The following is an 18,802-nucleotide window of genomic DNA, read 5'->3' on the forward strand; positions in this document are numbered from 1 at the left end:
ACCAAACGCAGGAAAGCGTCACAACTCTCGCCAGCGTTCAGGCTTAGTGCTGTTGAACTGGATAATTCCTCACGCTCCATACTCTGGTGAAGGGACGACGGACGCGCGAGGGTCATAGAAGGGAAGGAAATTTTGGGGAAGGAAAGCCGGTCAACCAGCCAGCCATGGCGGATGACGAGCAATGGAGCGGCATGGAGAACACGGTTGACGATCCCGAGGAGACGAGGGTCATTTTCTGCGCTCTCGACTCTTTTCTGTGAGTGGTTCATGCTTTGTTATCCTGTTCCTGGTTTTCAATTGTATGAGGAGGCAACCACTAGATCATGAATGAGTTCCGCAAGGCGTGATTCTTCATCCCAACTTACCAGTGGACGTCCTCACTCATCCTCATCTTCCTCACCATCATGATCTCAAAACCTCGACTCATTAATATCCACACAGCCAATACGCAAAAGTGGCACACTTCAACGTAACCCACCTCCGCCGCCAATCCTTCTACGCCCTCCCCCAGGCGCACTGGCAGCTCCTCGCCGCCCCGCCCTTCAACTTCCTAGACACCCTCGAGCGCACCGACGACGCAATCGAGTCCAACGCCGAACTCGCCCGCGCCATCGCCCACAACGGCCTGCGCTCCTTCCACCTCGTACCAGAGGGCTCGGCAGAGGAACCAAAGCTCCCAGACCCCTGGGTCGGCGTCGCCAAGCACGGCGACACCGATAAAGCACGCAGCACCCTCCGCCAATTCTACCGCGACTGGTCCGCCGAGGGCGCCGCGGAGCGCAGCGTATGCTACGGTCCCGTCCTCGACGCCCTCGATCGCGAGCGCAAGGCCCGGCAGTCATCTTCTTCTTCTGCTGCAGCAGACGCCGCCGCCGCCGCCGCTCGCCCCGTGAACGCGGAACCCCTTAAAGTCCTCGTCCCCGGCGCAGGCCTAGGCCGCCTCGTCTACGACCTCTGCCTAAACGGCCACGACGCAGAGGGCAACGAGATCTCCTACCACCAGCTCCTCGCCTCCTCCTACATCCTAAACTGCACCAAGCAAGCGGGCCAACACAAGATATACCCCTGGGTCCACTCCTTCTCCAACCACCGCACGCGCGCAAATCACCTCCGGAGCTGCGCCGTGCCGGATATCCATCCGGCGACGGAACTCGCGCAGGCGCAGGCGGTGCAGCACGCTTCTGGGACGGGGATAGGTAGCATGTCCATGTGCGCCGCAGACTTTCTATGCCTGTACGCGGACGAGGAACACTTTGAAGCCTATGACGCCGTCGCGACGGTGTTCTTTCTCGACACGGCGCCGAATCTGATTCGGTACCTCGAGACGATTCGCCATGCCCTCCGCCCCGGTGGACTACTTATCAATTTCGGTCCTTTGCTGTGGCACTTTGAGAATAATGCCCCCGGGAACCACGGACGAGATACCGACGGCGACGGCGACCACGACGCGAATAACTCGTCGGGGATCGCGGACCCGGGTAGTTTCGAGCTGAGTGATGACGAGGTCATGGCGCTTGTCGAGAGGGTGGGCTTTGTTGTGGAAAAGCGTGAGGAGGGGATTGAGGCGCCGTATATTCATGATGGGGAGAGTATGTTGCATACGACGTACCGCGCGAGTTTCTGGGTGGCGAGGAAGCCGTTGTAGATTTTCGTGCGTTGAGCTCTCTCTTTCCCCCCAAGTTGTTGGCTCTGAATGTGCTTTGAATCATTATCTGTATATATCATGGGAGGCAGGGATGCGATATAAATTCACGGCATTACGGTAGCATGATAGACTCGATGCCCAGGCACTGATAACCTTGCGCAAAAATGCACATTCTTGTTCAAACCCCCCCATCTACAATCTACATTTCTCTCCAATCCAAGAACTAACCTCAGCTTACAAGCTTCCTCACAGCTTGCTAGGAGGAACATTCAACTCCCCCCTCTGCCACAACGACCCGCCATCAATGGCAATAACCTCCCCGTTAACATGCGACCCAGCCCGACTAGCAAGATACACCACCGCGCCCGCAATATCCTCCGCCCGTCCCAATCGTCCCATCGGGTTCCCCTTTCCAATCTTATCCGCACCGCCGCCCATCTCCAAGAGGCCATTCGACATCTTACTCGGGAAGAAGCCCGGAGCAATAGAATTCACCGTAATCCCCCTCGGCGCAAGCTCCAGCGCCAAGTTACGACCGAGATGCAACACGGCCGCCTTGCTGGCACTGTACCCGTACGTCCCCTGCTTCCCCAGCGTACCGATCCCCAAGCCCGCAACGGAAGCCGTGATAATAACCTTTGCCGGCTCCCCGTTGCCGCCCTTATTCGCAGCAACGCTCTTCTCGAGCAACGGCGTAAACAGCCGAATGGTGTTAAACACACCCTTGACATTCAAATCCATCACCTTGGCAAACGCCTCGTCCGGGTGCGTGTCAAACGCCTCACCCCAGGTAGCGCCCGCGTTGGCGAACAGGATATCGACGCGGTCGGCGTGCTTCTTGACTTCGGCGACGAGGTGCTCCACGCCCTTGATGGACGCGGCGTCCGCGGGGATCGGGATCGCGACGGCGCCGGGCTGGAGGTTGGGCAGGGCGTTGAGGGCTTTGCATGCTTCGTCGCAGGCGGCGCCCTTGCGGGAGGAGATGAAGACTTTGGAGGCGCCTGCTTGGAGGAAGCTGTTGTTTCCTTTATCGTCAGTCGGGGGTCTTGATGACATTGTTTTCCGCGAAGCAAAAAAAGAGAAAAACACGCAGGAAAGTGGGAGATTCAAACGTACGCTGACGCGGCGTGTAGGCCGAGGCCACGGGAGCCGCCGGTGACGACGGCGACCTTGCCCTTGAGGGAGAAGAGGGAGGGGAAATCGTTGAGCTGTGCTTCGGCCATTGTTGACGATTTCTTCTGGTTTCTGTATTCAATTGATTGCTTCAAGTATCTCTAAGGAAGAAAAGCAAGCTCAAAAGGCACTGTAGGAAAAGAATAAAAAAGAATGGGGGAAGAACAAGGTAAAAAGGGGCCCGGATTGGAAATCAGTACAGGTAATCAGTCAACTGCTCTCCCCCAGAGTTTAGACCGACCTTACCCCGGGCGGTGACGTTTGCGGGGGAGAAGATACCGAGCCTCGGCTGTCCCGCTAGCTCCAATTTCCCAGACACCGGGTCCACACCGGGGAAAAGCGTGGGGTCGGGGCCGATTACTGATGCACAGCAATTTTCCTGGTCGCTGCCTACCTTACGTAGGGGTCGCTGCCTACCTTACGTAGGGGTCGCTGCTCGGAACCTTTTGGGGAACAAAAGTGCAATAACACCAGACAGGAATTGTAAATTCCATGTAAGGTACGGCTGCCTTATTCCAGGACGCTGGGTCTCGGGTTTGCGGCGCAGCCCCATCGTAATTCATATGCAGGGTACTTCACAAACAGAGGCTGAGTAAGTAGTCCAATCTTGGGGTGATAGATAGTAGGTAGATGAGATATCCACGCGAAATAAGAAAAGAAAAGACTCTAGTAATGCAATCTGTCCATGGCCTGTTCCCATGTTCTCCACTGTTGTTCGAGCCTGCATCAATGCTACTGCTAATGCTGCCAACTCCCTGTGAATAACAATTTCATGCCAGATAAATCCAAGTAAATGTTTGATAACATGTGAATCATCATGACATAGCTTCCGCAATAATATCGTAGTAAATGAGCCGGGTTGTCGGCAAAATAGACTGTCGTCTCATCGTGATAGAGGAGCGTAGGCGGGCCTAGCTTCTTCCAAACGTATAATTTGTTAAAATGTGCTGCCATCACAAGTTGTGACAGAGACGCAAACATGTTTGCAAACAAAGTCGTCTGCTTATTTTCTTGACTTCTTCTTCGCTCGGGTCTTCTTCTCCCAGCAGTCATCAACAGCGTACTCAACGTCTTCAAAGTCGTCGGAGCTAATGTAGCCGATGAAGAAGACCTTGACGTTGTGTTCAACCGTGACAAGCTTGGAGTAGTTGACGCGCGATTCTTTAGCGAGCTTCTCTCCCTCGATCGTGATCTTAGCCCGAACTGGTGGGAAACCGAGCTTTGGCTCGTCACGAAACGGTCGATGAAGCTTGTGGCTATAGATCATGCCGTGCTTGTGGGCTTTCACGCCCCTCTTCTTGCAAGCTTTGCCTTGGTACGTGAGAATTGGCCTAAACTGTCAGTGAAAGTTTCCAAACAATGGTTGACGCTAACGTACACGCATGTGCAGTGCCCTTCGTCATTTGCAATAACAATGAAGCGCCTGAAACCGATGAACACCGACCCTCCGAATTGGTCTTGGATTTGCTGCTTCTCGGATATCGTTGAGTTTCCTGCGGCGTGAGAGCCGGATGGCTCCGACCATAGGACTTTGAAGACCTGCCAGTGTTAGTAAACCCCAATTATTAGATTGTTGGGTAACCTACCGATCCGGGTCGGAATTTGTGTGACGGTTCAACGACGTAACCTGCAAATCGTTAGAGTCAGCAGGACGAGATATAGATGGACGGATCCACTCACGAGGATCAAGATCTTCAGCAGACCCATGAGTGCCGCTTATGTCGAATGATGGCGTAGGGCTTTGCCTGCCCTTCGGCGTTGCCGCACCATCGTCCTCCTCGTATGCTGGATAAGCTGTCTGGGTAATTAGCCATGGGAGTGGCAATGAGGAGCATCGCTTGTTTTTTTTTATACCTGTACCATACGCAGGCTCCGTTGATGGTCCACCATGACCGGAAGTCCCATACATTTCGTTGCGGTTCGACATAGCCTCTTGCACAATCGGATCATCGAAGTCATCTAAATCGGCCGTTGCGTACCCAGAGTCTACCGGCATCAGCATGGTTCAAACTCCCTAACCCGAGTGTCTCACCTTGACTGTACGTAGCCGTAATCGGATCATGAGCTGCCCCATATCCCTCGGACTCGTGATACAGGCTTTCTGCACCAGCTTGGGGAGGAGTTACTGTGGGTTTGTTAGCTAGACACTCTTCACAAGAGTACCCTCACTTACATTCTTCGTCCTGTAGTCCAGTGGTGCCACCTTCGGCACCCCAAAATGGATCTAAGGGCGGCGCCGGGGGATCTTCGGGTGGAGGATCTCCCTCATCGTGAGGATCTGGGGCGTAGGCAGTCTCCTTTCCTTTCCTAGATCGACCTGAGCTGCCATGGGATGTTGCCGAAGGTTCATACATGTATGATGGATCTGCAGCAGGGTTAGCCCCTGCTATGCGACGTTTTCACCCAACTCACCATTATGCTCAGTATCCTGACCCTCGTATCCATAACTACTCTCGGTGGTAGGTGGCAGGTCGAGGTTGTCCATGTTTTCCGTGAGTTCGTCTACTGCTCGGGGAGTGAAGTCGTCTTGCGGCGCCGGGGCCGGCGTCTCAACATCCTGCCAGCGATACTCGTATTCGCCTTTGAACGTTAGTTGTGTTCGAAATACACAGTTCATGACTCACCATTGCTGTTCAGGCGGAACATGTAATGCTTCTGGTAGTCCTCATGCCAAAGCCATTCACTCCAGGCACTCGCACTCGGACCTCTCCCTCCTCCACTCTTCGACTTGTATTTGCTTGACCTGCTCGACTTGTGCATGATGGCATCTTGTGTCGACACTTGGAGAGCTTCGAACTTCGGCGCCGATCATGGGTGGGCCTCCGCGCAAGACCGGGTTCGGGGACGGAGACCGAGTCTTGGTGATGGTGTAAGCTTGAGGCTCAAGGAGAAAGAGACAACAGACAAGCGAACCTCGACAGGCAAGCCGGGCCTCGAGGCCTCGGGGCCACGACAGGATAAAAGGAGTGCCCGCTTAATTGGTCGAAGCAGCTGTGCGGCAACGCGTGACGTATCTTGCGAGATGTGACTGGCGCAAAGGCGACAGACAGTTCTCTTGCAGGAAGGAGGGTATGAGCCTTCACAGAGCCTGCATCGTCTTGCAGGAGACCTCGAATCCTAAGGGGATGTACTGAGGTGGAAGGTCGGTCCCAGGCTGAGAGAAAGAGTGTGAGGAAGAAGATCGGTAAACGGGAGAGCCTGAGACAGGAAACGGGAGACGGAGAACGACGAGAAGAGGGTGTGGCACGGCACGGTTGCCTTTTCTTCCCGAGTTTACCCTCCCAAGTGCCTATGGTCGATGGACCCGGGGTCGATAAGCCGGATGCACTTCATTATCCATCGAGTGTTTCCCACCGTAGGTACGTGGAGCAAAGTGGACAAGAAACAACAGTAGGCCCAGAAGGCTTGCCTTCTCCTCTTCGGCGAGGTGGTCTCACAGATGGCACCCGCTTGCCCACCCCCGTCGCTGTTCTCATCGTTGTTTGGCGTGCAACCCAAGGGGCGGCACCCCTGCCTGTATGAAGGCCCGAAGAGGTTGCTGGCCGGCGGCGGTTGGCTCGCGTCTTGATGGAAATTCTGTACCGGTACGAGTGATTGGAAAAGAGACAAATGGAACCAGGCTGCGCTTCTCGTCCAGTTGTGTTTTGGTGTGTGGGATGACTTCCCACCAGTAGCGACGACTGCTCGATATGACCCCGCGCTGTCCGTGTCCACCTGCCAGTGGTGACAGTGGTCCCAATGGGGACCCGCCGAGAAGGCCCCCACGGAAGCTCGGGCTCATTAGCTGAGGTGCTGACACATATCGGGACTAGCGTCGGGATGGCTACAGCTACGCTCCTGGTTGGTCTCCGCTGAACGGCTGGGAAGGCACAATCCACCGCAGAACCTATGGAAGGCAGGTGCAAAAGGGGGCTAGCACACGGGAGGCAAGTGGATCCGCTTACCGAGAAAGGGAGTCAAGGTGGCTCCTCCAACGGCCTTGCACGCCTCGGTCAGCACCCATCCTTTTGCTCACACGTTTGCATTGCTGCTGCTGTTGCTGGCCTGCTTCTGCTGCTGGCATGCATCCGTAATTAGCAGTACCTGAAGAAGGTGGTGACTGGAACGAGCCGCGTCGACTACGCCCACAACAATCTCGAGCCGTCACCTTTCGTTCGAAATTCGACCCAGCGACCATCGACGACGAACACTCCCTTTGTCGGATCACCAAACGTCACAAAGCGATGGAACAATTTCACGACCAGTACGCACCATAGCCTCTCTTCATGACTACGACCGAAAGCCCCCAACGACGGACCTCCGCTTCAAGTTTGTCAGGGGATGCCTCATTCCACGAGCATGCCATTCCATCCGAAGCAACGACTACTGATGCTAGCTATTTCGAAAGCGTCCAGCTCATGCCATCACCATTATCACTACCACTGCCACATCCACCACCACGTCCTCCTCCTCCGACCTTGACACGGCCGAACTCCCTTGGCCCCTCGATGGCAGCTCTACCCGTATGGCAAAAGTCCGATGCGTCACAATACCATGGTTCTCAATCCTCAGGCCCGAATACACCACGTCCTCTTTCCCATCGGGCCAGTCACGAGCACAAACGTCCTCATCCTCCGCCTCCGCCGTCCCGAGGACCACGGCCACCAGTGCCGACCATGCTGCTACATCCACCACCACCTCCGCCGCCGTCAAACCTCGATGCTGCTTTCAGGGATAGAGGGCCGGCAAAGGTCCCGATGCAACGCAGCCTCTCGCCGTCCATGTCCTTATCATCAGGCTCGTGGCATCACGAATACACTAGCTCAGACGACGATACAAGCTCTGTGGAGGCAGACTACTTTGAACAAAAAAATCGCGTAGTCTTCCCACCTCTCATGCCCACCGTGCAAGACCGTCACGTTTATGAGCGCGAGAGGAAACATATTACAGACTCTATCACGGACAAAGTCTCTCGACTCGAGAATTCACGGAGCTCCGTCCCTAGCCTCATCGATTCTGATGCATCTTCGGTGGCGTCCATGGCATCTCTGGATGACGGTATACAGGAGTTATGGGTACAGATGAAGGATCGTCGTCAGCAAGTGAACTCGCTGAAGCAAGACATGGCCGGCCGGCGTAAGGTTCTTCGAGACCTGCGGCGCAGAAAGGATGAAGCCGACAACAACTTCATGAACATGTTGCGCCCAATCCTTGTCAAGGGTCGGCGTGGTCTACCCGGAACATCCGACCAAATGTTGGAGGCGCGATTTGCCGAGATGCAGGCACTTCGAACAGAGTACCACTCTATCGAATTTGACTATGAGGAACACGAGGTCTCACTAGACGAAGAAGAGGAAGACCTCAACAACACTGAAACTCGCTTTTTCAGTCTCTTGGCCGCCGGTAGCAAGAGACAACCACGGCCAAGGATGCGAGATGAGGATTCGGAGGACGACGAATTTGAAGAGCAACCGGATGTGCCATATGAACTCACCGGTATCTCCCGCCACGGACCTTCCGACGATGCCCATCCGCTTTGGCAAGACCTTGTGTCTGCTATCGGGGACTTGAATAACGCCAAGGAAGAGTACGACGATCTCCTGCTGTATCACAGGCAATACACGTACAGCATGGACGTTAAGAAATCGACTGGGATGAAGCCTAGTGCGGAAGAAGTCGAATTCATGGACGAATATCCGGAAGAGGAGCGCGAGAAGCGTGAGGACGTCGACCGCCTGACAGAAGAGGTTACCAGGCTGAAGCGGGTTTGCGAAGAAAATGGTGCAATGAAGAAGCATCCGTCCTTCGAAATCGCACACGCCCTCGACCCCAACATTGGCGAAGACATGGCACTCGACAACACGCCCCCAAGATCCGGATCAATGGCCCATGGTCGGTTTTCCGAACTCTTGTCCCATCCAGACCATGTACTTCGTCCAGAGCCGGTGACTGCCATTGAGGAGGTGAGGCGCGCTGCCAAGATCTATGCGGCGAACCCAGCTACGCTACCGCAGTTGCGGGCGTCTCAGAAGGAACTGGGCATTTCTAGGCTGATCAGCGAGTTCAAGGAAGAGGATAAGTCTGATTTTATCACGCGGTGGCTCCTGCAGCAGCTGCGTACTTCGCCGATTGCCGTTGAACTTCTTTATTCCACGTTTGTACACACTCTTCGGCTAAGGATTGGCAACGTGCACAAGTGGCAGCAAGACGTTCTGTACCACTGGTGGAGAGACGGTGCTGTCAAATCGCCGGAGGAGTTTTTTGGCCCGCTTACGGGAAGTGGGATGGTGTCACCAGGGCGCGAGGCTTCCCCTGAACACACATCTCTGCCTCCAGAGCGCGAGGTGCGCATATCTGCACCATCGAGAGCGGCGACGGAAGATTGGTCGAACGGTAATCGACGCATATACCCCGAGGAAGCGAGCCGATCGACTGAAGTTTATTGAGTTTACTTAGCGAGCGCGTTGTTTGTTTTCTTCAGTTGGGATGCTGCTATTTGGGTTCCAGATCCCACATGTTATTGCCTCGGAAACAGACTTGGCTCAAAGGATGATAGACTGTATTTTGGATTGGAGCGATGGATCTGCTTTGTCTGGGCGGCATACTGATACCCTTTGAAGACCCAGTTTTGATGAACTGTAAAGATAACCGAGCTGGCATCTTTCGAGTTGATTCAAGGGGGTACAATACCGTTTGTTGTTCTGTTTTGGGGGCATGTTGTTCTATTTCTAGTTGAATACACGAATGGGGGGGTTCTTTTTGCCTATCTGTTAGTGGTGCAGCTCATCGCCCGTGATAAACCTGACACCAACGGACAATTGAGTTTGGGCTGGTCTGATCTGGTTCGCATCGTCTAGGCCAGGCCAGGCCCCGTTGCGTTCAACCGATGTCTACTTAGCTCGTGCACCACCTCATGTTCCTCAGGCTAGCGCGCGGGAGCGAAGAAAAAAAAAAGACGAACCCCACACTTTATCTCGGGACGAGCCATGTCAAGAACCGGTCCCCGTCGCTCGCTGAAATTTCGTGGTGAATTATGACAGGTGATGTACCTGGTACATAGGCGCTATCGCGGTCTAGGGGTGATGCACTGCGTTCTACAACGGGGGTTTGAAGGTGTGGAGAGCGGAGCAAGCGCGCGAGGAGAACCTAGTGTAGGAGAGGGGGTGGGCAGGCACCGCGCATGTGATTCACGCGATGATGCGAGCTAGATATCGTGCCATCCCATGCAACACCCCGGCTTACCCTTTTGGTAGACGTCGGATGGGGGGGTAAGCTAGGGAGGGAGGCAGGACACGAGGATACGTGATGTAGCTTTTCGTTTATCGCGAGGCGGCAAGTTGTATCGGTACGGGGTACGCAGTCAAGGCTGGGAGAAAGGAGAATGTTTGGCTGTCATACGCGGCAACCTCCCTTCGAACTTGGGGGGTTTTTTTTTGGGAAGCAACTTGAGGTACGGAGTACCTACTGCGTAGGTACGTGAGAATGACCCCAGCTAGATGCGATCGTAGAGGTTCTGCGATGACGAGGCCGGGACGCGGCTTGGATGTCGGGTTCAGGTTTTGCTGTATTATAATTTGGGGAAGTGATGGCCTGATGGGTTCAGTCACAACTTTTGGAATTTTCGTACCAGTACTGTAGAGTAGATGGTATGTAGGGAAATGCGGCGGACGATGGCGAATCAAGTTTGGCTGTAGGGCTGAGTGAGTGATGGGATTTTCCGAAATGGATTTTTCTTTTGGAAATTCCAATTCCCTCTTTTCCCCCTTTGTCTTGCCATACCGTACGATGCATACTACCTAACCTTAACTTGCTTTACGGTGCCTTAGGTAACCAGGACTTTTTGAAAAAGTACACTTTGGTCAAGGCAAGGTGAGATAGGTAGCTTATAGGACGCGCTTCCATCCCTGTTGAGTGGTACGTAAGGCTGCGGCGTCCGCGCTAATGGTGCCACGATTTTTTTGCTTGGGGGAGTCATCGTGTGCGTCACTTGGCGGGAGCGGTCCGACGGGAGAAGGGATGTCGACTCGTTCGAGGGAGAGGATGGATCGCAGCCTGCTTCCACGGGGTGCACGAATGCTACATACAACCTCATGTTCTCAAAGTGACGGGAGGGCATACGCTCTCACCTAGGTACTATCCTAAGCTACCTTATGGATGGCAATGGGCAGGCTTTCCATCCCGCTGCACTGTAGCTGGCCCGCTGCACCAACAGTGTCACTGTATGCAAGTCACCTCCCGCAGTCAGCGTCGGTTAACGACCTGCATCGCTCAACCGACGGATGATACCGCTCTGAGCGAGACGCCATCGTGTGCAGCCCGCCTTTTCTCGAAGTAAGCCCTACCGCGGCCACAGACAGCCCTACGAAGCTACGTACGACATACTACGGTACCCTTCCGTTACGAATAAGCGCTTAGAGCCTGCCTTGCCTTCTCACTGAATGAACGAGGAGGATGTCGTCAACCAGGCTGTCTTGGGAAGCAAGCAATTGTTTTCCGGGCTTCGCTTTCTATCGTCTCTGTCGAGGGCTTGGTTGGATCACTAGGTAGGCACGAGGAAGCGAATGGGCAACCAGGCGGGGAAAGGGAAAGAAAGGTAGGTCCCTGCAGGTGACGAGGGGCGGGGGTGGCTTGACCGTGCTCGGTGTGTGTGTGTACGGGTGCCCTGGTTTGGCTGCCGGACTCTGGAAGGCAAGGCAAGGTAAACAAACGGGTGCAAATGCTGAGTGGAAGTGAATGCGCGAGAGGGATCTCGTCTTCTTGCGCAAAGTTTAGAGGTAGTTGAAGTTTGGAGTTGAAGTTGGTGTCAAACCACAGACAATTTTAAAGTTGGCGCTACAGCAAGTACTTGGTTCAAAGACGAGTTGACGGGCCGGGTGTCATAACTAACAAAAGGCATGCACTAAGGACATAAATAAGTACCTACCTAGAATGAACAATAGATAGAAAACATCATTAGTATGATAAAATTGTTCGAATTGGCAAAAAAGGTGATGCCTCGTGGCGGAATCGAACCGCCGATCTTCTCATGCCACTAGGTACTAGTGAGACGCTATACCACTTAGCCAACAAGGCTTATCTTATTGATATATTTTTCCCACAGAAGAGCACTTAAGTTCCATATGGGAGAGAGAGCCCCGCCATGAAGGCGATTCAACTCTGCAGCTAGCTCGTCTTTGACTGCGTACGCAGGACGTGTTTTCTCATTGAGAAAGACGCCCGAGAAGATATTTTGAGAAATTTCTTTTGGTTTTTATTTTGAATAGTGACCTTGTCATGTATGCGATCACCCCATACCCCCCTCGCTTCCAAATGCTAGCTACTACAACGATAAACGTTTGACCCTTAGCCATCAACCGCATTGCCATCGCTGTGCTCGCTTCTAATGTTGTCCACTGATTGATGGGATAGGTAGTTATGTGTCTTTTTGTGGTTAATGTACAATAAGTAGTTGGTTTGGTATCTCCTCCACGGGCCGGCAAAGGACGCCTCCAATTAAAGCCTATCCAAGACTCCCTGGAGCTCCAGGCCCCGACGCCGAGAAGATTTGGAAAAAACGTGTGTATGTTTTTGATATGCGTGCCCTCCGTGTCTGCTTCCACGGGGGTTATCTGTTCGTTGGTAGAGTTTGCGATTGGCTTCCTAAGCCACCAGCCGCCTCGTGAAGAATATGGTTTTAATGCCTTTTTAAATGTAGATTGCAGCTGCCACGGTGCGATATCGACCTCAACCTCACACCGCAGCCGTTCGCCTCCGGAACAAGACCTCTGCATTCGGATCAGGTGACTTACTCATCACCATAACCATCGGTTTCGGCCTCGTCTCCCCGTCCTTGAGCTTCATGTCGTAGTTGAGCAAAAAGTATGCCAGTACCATCTTGATCTCGTTCCCGGCAAAGAAGCGGCCCGGGCATGCATGCTTGCCAGCGCCGAAATTCATGTTAGTGTCGCTGATGCTGGTGAACTGCCACCTGTTTGCGTCCTCGTCGGACTTCTGTCGTAGTTTGTAGAAGCGCAGCGCGTCAAAGGTGTCTGGGTTCTCAAAGTATCTCTCGTCGTGCGAGATGCCGGCCTGCGGGGCCAGGAGTTTGGTTCCGGGCGGCAAGTGAGTGCCGTCAGAGAGGTCAATGGGCTTGACGACCTTTCGGATGAAGGAGGCTGTTACGTGTTAGTGATATGTCCCAACAAGTGGCCTGCGGATTGACATACTGATGTTCCCGGCGAGCCGCTGGGTCTCCTTCATGAAGCTGTCGAGCTTCTTCAGTTTCGCCATGCTCTCTTTCCGCGCCCAGCCATCCTCTACCTCAAGGACTTGATGAGCCTCTTCACGCAGCATGTCCTGCACCTCTGGGTGGGCTGCCAGATCGTAGATGCAATCCGTCACCAGGTTATTCGTGGTGTGAATCGACGCAGCTGCAAGGATAAGTTGCAAATGGGCCTGAGACCTGACGTCCCTCTTCTCATCCTCCGGGAGGGCTTCCACGAGCCACTGGATCAAGTCGTCGGGGGACTTTTCGTAGCTAGGCATCTCCAAGTCCCTCAGTCTTTCATCGATAATGGGCTCCAGCATGGCGGTAGCCTTGTCAACGTCTTTGCGAATCTGTCGCAGCTCTGAAACTCCATATTGGGCGATCGGTCGTGCCCACTCCGGGAAGAGCTGCATCTTCACGACGGCAACGAAGACGTGGATGGCAAAGTTGATACTAATGTCCATCCACTGCTCTTGTCGGTTGATGTCGGGGCCCACGAACGCTCGGCCACTGATCCGTGCAATGGCTCGCAGGGCAAAGGGTTGGAACTTTACCGGTGTCCATTCTGGGACGTGTTAGTTGGGCGAGGCAGAAATTCTGACTGACGGACTTACCCTTGCAATTCGGAAACTCTGTGGCCACGACGTACTCGAGTTCGCTCTTGAGCTGGGGCACAAGCCTCGCCAGATTCTGCGACAGCTTACACCGTACGAGTGTAGACAGTAGGTCGGCATGGTTGCCCAGGGTGAAGTTGGTATATCTGCTCAACATGGCCTCGTCGACGGCCTCTGTAGCGCTCAGTACCTCCTCTGGCAAGCCTCTCAACTCGCCAATGAGCCTTGCAGGTACAAGCACCTGCAGACCTTCTGTCGCTTTGATCTGATATACAGTATCGCGGAACTGCATTGGTGTCAGCGATCGAACTACATGCATTTGGTGTATACCATACCTTGCCGTAACTGTCGCGAATCAAAGTCTCGGCGTCAAACATCCACTTCGTCTTGGCAGCCTTGTAGAAGGGCATGTCGGGAAATTTTGGTCTTCGCGACTGGAAGAGCCAGGCTGCCACTAGCATCGCGCTTATGGCGACGTAATAGCTAATGTGCTGACCGCCGGGGACAACCCGGGGTAGGTTGAGTTCCATTGGCATGGACGACATGGTCGCTGTCTGATTCATGGGGTGTGATGGTGTATCGAGGCTCGCGAGCGTCGTTTGTGGTTCGAAAAGAAAGTAGATGGAGGGCTGTTCCTCAAAAGAAGTCTTAAGGGTATCAATCCAGCGCCAACAAGATACAGGACAACGCCAGGTCCCGAAATCAAATCGAGTCGGTATTATGAACAAGGAAAAGTCGTCTGTGTGAAAAGGCTTCCCCAGGCGGAGAGGGAAGTGTGACGACTTGGGTATGTCTTCAAGACATTGGCCATTAGATGAATAGATTGCCAGCCGTGCCTGGTGCGATGTCGACGATCCAATGATGGCACAAGGATTCGGAATTAACAAGAGCAAGTGACGAATGCTCCGAGTTACGAATGTTGATCCAAAGCCGAGTTGCTTGCTAGCCGCGTCCCGTTGTCTGCTTCCCTGTCGTTCAACCGTCGTCCAGCGTGTAGTTGGTTCGTCGACTCTCGAATGTTTCTCCTACAAAGCCCCAAAGTCCAGAGAAGAAACAGAGCAGGAAACAGGGCACGGTAGCGGGTTGGAGAAGAGGGTAGGTGTAAATAAGAGCGGAAAGAAGGAAAAGAAAACAAATGGAAAGAAAAGAGAGGAGTGAAATCGGAAAACGATGCTAGCAATGCATCGTAGCGGCGCGCGCGCGCAGGTGCAGGTGCAGGTAGGTGCACACACCAGAAACACAGACGAGATGCAACACAGGCAAAGCAGGGCTTCCCGCTTGCCTCCCGGCACCAGGGCAAGACATACAACACAAGCCAACCCCGACCTCGAGTCTGGTCGTATGGCCCCTCCAGAGCCCCAGGAACCCAGTAAGGGCCAAAAAGGGAGAATCCAAAGTCAAGGACTGGTAAGCTTGACCTGGCGCCTGGGCCGGGCACGAGTGAAATTCGGAGGGTTTGGGAGTTTGGACCGACTGGGACGTGATCGACTTCTGCTTCCTCGGGCGTCGAGGACTCGAGGGCGGTTTCGCGGACTTGCCAGGCGCATCTGAAACATGGATGGTCAACAGGAGTCGTTCGGGAGCTGCCACCTCCGGATTTTAGCTTGCTGCCACACCCGTGCCTCAAAGAAGAGCCCCAAACATTTGCCGCTGATGGGCTGGAGCATGCGTGACGGATGTTTGGATTTCCATAGTCGTCTGGCGTCCTTGCGTTGGTAAGATCACTTGATCTAGTACCCGGGATGTGCAATCCGGGAATCTAGCGGCGACACTGGTGCAAGAACTTGATGAAGTTCATGAGGAGGAGAGGATGCGACCGGCACATGCCGAAGTCTTGGAGATGAAGACGAAGACGTACATAAGGTACGGAGGTACTCCGTACAGTCAGTACGTACAATCAAGCTTGAATCTCGATTGCTCCGTGCCTGCCCTGAAGAATAGAGTGAGACAAGCGTCTTAGGTAATCCTTCCCCTTTGGCAGGGGACGCCTCCTGCTCTACTTTGATCAAGACTTCTTCAAGTATTGCCTAGTATCTTCGTTGACATTCTGCACGGACTGAATACTTACAGAAACACCCGTCAAGTACTTGCCTACTCTGGCACGGATGCAGGGGTTCCTTTCGGCTCGCTTACTGGCCGAGACGCGCCAGAAATTGTTAGTGTAGCGCAACTCCTCCCACATTCATCCCATCTCCGACCAACTCCTAACCTCAACCCACCCAGACACGACCACAACAGCTAAACCACCAGAGTCAGGCCCTCGTCTTCTCGAAGCGCCATCTTTAGCTTTGCAGTAAGCTTCTTCGCTGCTGCGTCGTCCCCTTTCTCTCACTCTTGGATCTCCCTGATCCCGCCCCCCCCATAATGCATCAAACCTGCTCGCTGATTTCTCCGAGCAACTGAAATTATCACGGCCTCTTTCTGCATCCGACAACCAGACCAAAGTCAATGCTCATTGTCCGCACACACAATGTTTGCGCCGCTATGAGCAAACGCATGGCCTGCCAATAATGATGTCCAAGAATAGGCACAGGGTTCATCTTCAGCCAGGGCAAGATTTACCGACAGCCCGCAATGCTTAGCTGTTTGCTTGCCTGTCATCGTCTCCGGCCGGTTCCATCCATGCATGCCCAGTAGCGGCCGTTCACTGCCGCCGGGAAGGCAGTGCACAAAGGTCGCCTGCGAAACTGCTACCGGGCCTGGGGGCCAGGTGAGGCCTGCTGGTGGCCGCGTGTGCAACGTGTGGCCCCTCTGACTCTGGGGCCAGCATGACGAAGGAATCGAGAGGGGGATCTGCATGGCAAAGCTACCACACCGACGACGCGCCTTCCCGCAACTCTTAGCGCGTTCGACACGTAGCCACGTATAGCAGACAAGGAACAAGACGACAAACTTATAACTAATTCGCCCTTGAACCACGGTCAGCCCTGGGAGAAGTCGATTTCTCTCAGCCTATACCCAGCCGGAATGGCTCTTATCTCTCTGCCCATGGGATTTCCTGCCCCGCCTCGGGAACGTCGATGCGCTGTCTCCATGTTTGGTCTTCGAGACGGCATGGCGGCTAGCTGTTCAGAAATCCGGCCTCTACCCACTACCCATGAAAGAAGTTCCCTTGGATTTGCCTGAACGGCGTTTCTTCGCCAAGACGGCAGCCGGCCAGCACACCTCGAAAGCCAGGTACAATGCGAAGCATTTGAGAAAATGCGGAGACGGAGCCGACGACGGCACCGAAGAGGACTGCGTGTGCTCAACGTCGTGTTTTCCATTGCTCACGATGGTGGCGACCAGAAACACACCGGCTCGCAAACTTGAGAACAATGCGGCCCGGGCACTGTCGGTCCGCTCAACAGCCTCGTCATATGGTCCAAAGCCGCCACTGATGGGCATTGCTTCCCAGTTTTACCGTTACCACGCGCAAGATTCGGCTGATGTTTGTTACGGGCTCCAATCTTCGCACTGACCGGACCGGCTGGGGGCGTCCATTTTGTCTGGCATACGCGGCAAGCAATGTGCCCTTTCCACAAGTGGAAATCCAAGCGAACGACTGAACTTCCCCCCATCTGAACCCGATCCCAATTGTCAATTTACTCGACCGGACGAGCCTGCGCTGGCCATAACCTAGGGGTATTCACTTCTTCATGACGCACCTCTGTATCAAATACCAGGCTAGGAGATCGAACGACGGCAACTAGTGGACAGACGAACAGAAGACGGACATATACATACGATCACGATCGGGTCAAATGTAGAGACGTTTTTCGGGCCCCAAAAGGAATCATACATTCATTCGGTCCTATGAGTGGCCAGGCTTCGGTGTCGACTCCGGAAGACGATGTACATACATACATACACCACCACCCCCTCTCTAGGCCGTATGACGTTGCTCACAGGCCAGCTGGCTAGACTCTATTTAGCCTTCCTCGCAGAGCCGCACTTACTTACCACGCTCATGGTACCAAAATAGACAAAAAAGACAGCAATCACCTCCATATCGTGTGGGACCAACCAACCAAAAAAGAAACCACAGCGAACGAACGCCCTGCATTAATTACTAGAGGGCAACAAAAAGCAAAGATGCGGCCAGTGTGGATTGAACACACGACCTTCAGATTGATTGAATGAAGTTTCTCGGATCAGATCCGCTTCAGTCTGACGCTCTCCCAACTGAGCTATGTCCGCCACGATCTTCGGACATGGAAGAGACATTGAGCGATATATTGCAGTGTAGGCTGGGGTTGTCTCCACCCCACAACTTGTGCCCGCCCTCGATCCCTCCCAGAGTCACTGGCTCGTGGTCCACAGTGGCTTGCAGTCTCTTCTTGCTTCGGGTCAAGTTCTTCACGACTGTGTCACGAGTAGCACACTACATCTACCACTCGGGCTGGCTGGCCGGCCACCGAGGCCTGGCCAACATAACGAGTCAGCCCTTCGCATACAACGCATGAGTCCGTCAACTTGTCCCATGGCCCCATGTTTTCTAGCATAATCACACGGAATCTCCTCTGCGCAATGGTGCTGATGGGCACACGGTCTCTCGAGTTTGGGTCCCGGCAACCTGGTCATCTGGAATTTCGGTAGACCAGCCCGGAGACCCTGGACCCACTCTCCCGCATCCGTCCTGCCGGGTTCCGCCTAGCTCCATGGTGGTTCCTGTCGAGAACCCTGCCCTAATGGTACACTTGCTCAGGATTGTTTCCATCAATCAAATGGTCTGGTGGTGTAGTTGGTTATCACGTCAGTCTAACACCTCGAGCGTTCTACGACGCCTCGCCTGTTCACTGAAGGTCTCCGGTTCAAGTCCGGGCTAGATCATGCCATGGGCGATTGGTTTAGTGGTATAATGACCGCTTAGCATGCGGTAGGTCCTGGGTTCGATTCCCAGATCGTCCATCTTTTTGGCGCACGCGCTGCTGAAGGAGGCTGTTTGAGCCTTTGCTCAACTTTCCATGGCGTTTGTGTCAAGATTTACGTTTTGGAGATAGTATTTCGGGTACCTGCCGAGACTGTGGAGCTGACTCAAGTTTAGCGGACTGACTAGCAACAGGTTGTTGGGGGAAACATTACCCAATAAACTGGTTAAACTTGAGACTAGTTTCTGAGTTTGTGACTAGTCTCCGAGCTCTATGTCACATGAGGTATTGGAAT

The 18,802-nt window shown here is 53.9% G+C and overlaps 5 protein-coding genes and 4 non-coding genes across 9 annotated transcripts; 4 read left to right on the forward strand and 5 right to left on the reverse strand.

Moving 5' to 3' along the window:
- Positions 1-164: 164 nt before the first annotated feature.
- On the forward strand, positions 165-1,645 carry BDP81DRAFT_457605 (N2227-like protein-domain-containing protein; the record flags this gene model as incomplete). The annotated part of the gene is made up of 2 exons (XM_060593301.1): positions 165-256; positions 442-1,645. The coding sequence occupies 2 exons, from the start codon at positions 165-167 to the stop codon at positions 1,643-1,645; spliced, it is 1,296 nt and encodes a 431-aa protein (XP_060450959.1).
- Positions 1,646-1,891: 246 nt separating this feature from the next.
- BDP81DRAFT_389925 (short chain dehydrogenase) lies at positions 1,892-2,868 on the reverse strand (the record flags this gene model as incomplete). Its single annotated transcript, XM_060587335.1, has 2 exons — positions 1,892-2,660; positions 2,762-2,868. 2 exons carry the CDS (start codon positions 2,866-2,868, stop codon positions 1,892-1,894), a joined length of 876 nt encoding a protein of 291 aa, XP_060450960.1.
- A 953-nt stretch (positions 2,869-3,821) lies between these two features.
- BDP81DRAFT_389926 (uncharacterized protein) lies at positions 3,822-5,464 on the reverse strand (the record flags this gene model as incomplete). Its single annotated transcript, XM_060587336.1, has 9 exons — positions 3,822-4,149; positions 4,197-4,357; positions 4,405-4,445; positions 4,499-4,612; positions 4,673-4,804; positions 4,851-4,943; positions 4,992-5,183; positions 5,231-5,398; positions 5,443-5,464. 9 exons carry the CDS (start codon positions 5,462-5,464, stop codon positions 3,822-3,824), a joined length of 1,251 nt encoding a protein of 416 aa, XP_060450961.1.
- A 2,114-nt stretch (positions 5,465-7,578) lies between these two features.
- Positions 7,579-9,243, forward strand: BDP81DRAFT_309044 (uncharacterized protein; the record flags this gene model as incomplete). The annotated part of the gene is made up of 1 exon (XM_060583516.1): positions 7,579-9,243. One exon carries the CDS (start codon positions 7,579-7,581, stop codon positions 9,241-9,243), a length of 1,665 nt encoding a protein of 554 aa, XP_060450962.1.
- Positions 9,244-11,788: 2,545 nt separating this feature from the next.
- BDP81DRAFT_t63 lies at positions 11,789-11,869 on the reverse strand. Its single transcript has one exon. It is a non-coding gene; the product is annotated as a tRNA-Thr (tRNA).
- Positions 11,870-12,526: 657 nt separating this feature from the next.
- BDP81DRAFT_457609 (cytochrome P450) lies at positions 12,527-14,202 on the reverse strand (the record flags this gene model as incomplete). The annotated part of the gene is made up of 4 exons (XM_060593302.1): positions 12,527-12,951; positions 13,003-13,608; positions 13,658-13,943; positions 13,993-14,202. The coding sequence occupies 4 exons, from the start codon at positions 14,200-14,202 to the stop codon at positions 12,527-12,529; spliced, it is 1,527 nt and encodes a 508-aa protein (XP_060450963.1).
- Positions 14,203-17,732: 3,530 nt separating this feature from the next.
- BDP81DRAFT_t62 lies at positions 17,733-17,836 on the reverse strand. Its single transcript has one exon. It is a non-coding gene; the product is annotated as a tRNA-Phe (tRNA).
- A 529-nt stretch (positions 17,837-18,365) lies between these two features.
- On the forward strand, positions 18,366-18,469 carry BDP81DRAFT_t43. The gene has a single exon. It is a non-coding gene; the product is annotated as a tRNA-Val (tRNA).
- Positions 18,470-18,475: 6 nt separating this feature from the next.
- On the forward strand, positions 18,476-18,547 carry BDP81DRAFT_t44. Its single transcript has one exon. It is a non-coding gene; the product is annotated as a tRNA-Ala (tRNA).
- Positions 18,548-18,802: the final 255 nt, after the last annotated feature.

The sequence above is a fragment of the Colletotrichum phormii genome, assembly GCF_030913505.1.
Source record: "Colletotrichum phormii strain CBS 102054 chromosome Unknown BDP81scaffold_2, whole genome shotgun sequence".
Classification (NCBI taxonomy): domain Eukaryota; kingdom Fungi; phylum Ascomycota; class Sordariomycetes; order Glomerellales; family Glomerellaceae; genus Colletotrichum; species Colletotrichum phormii.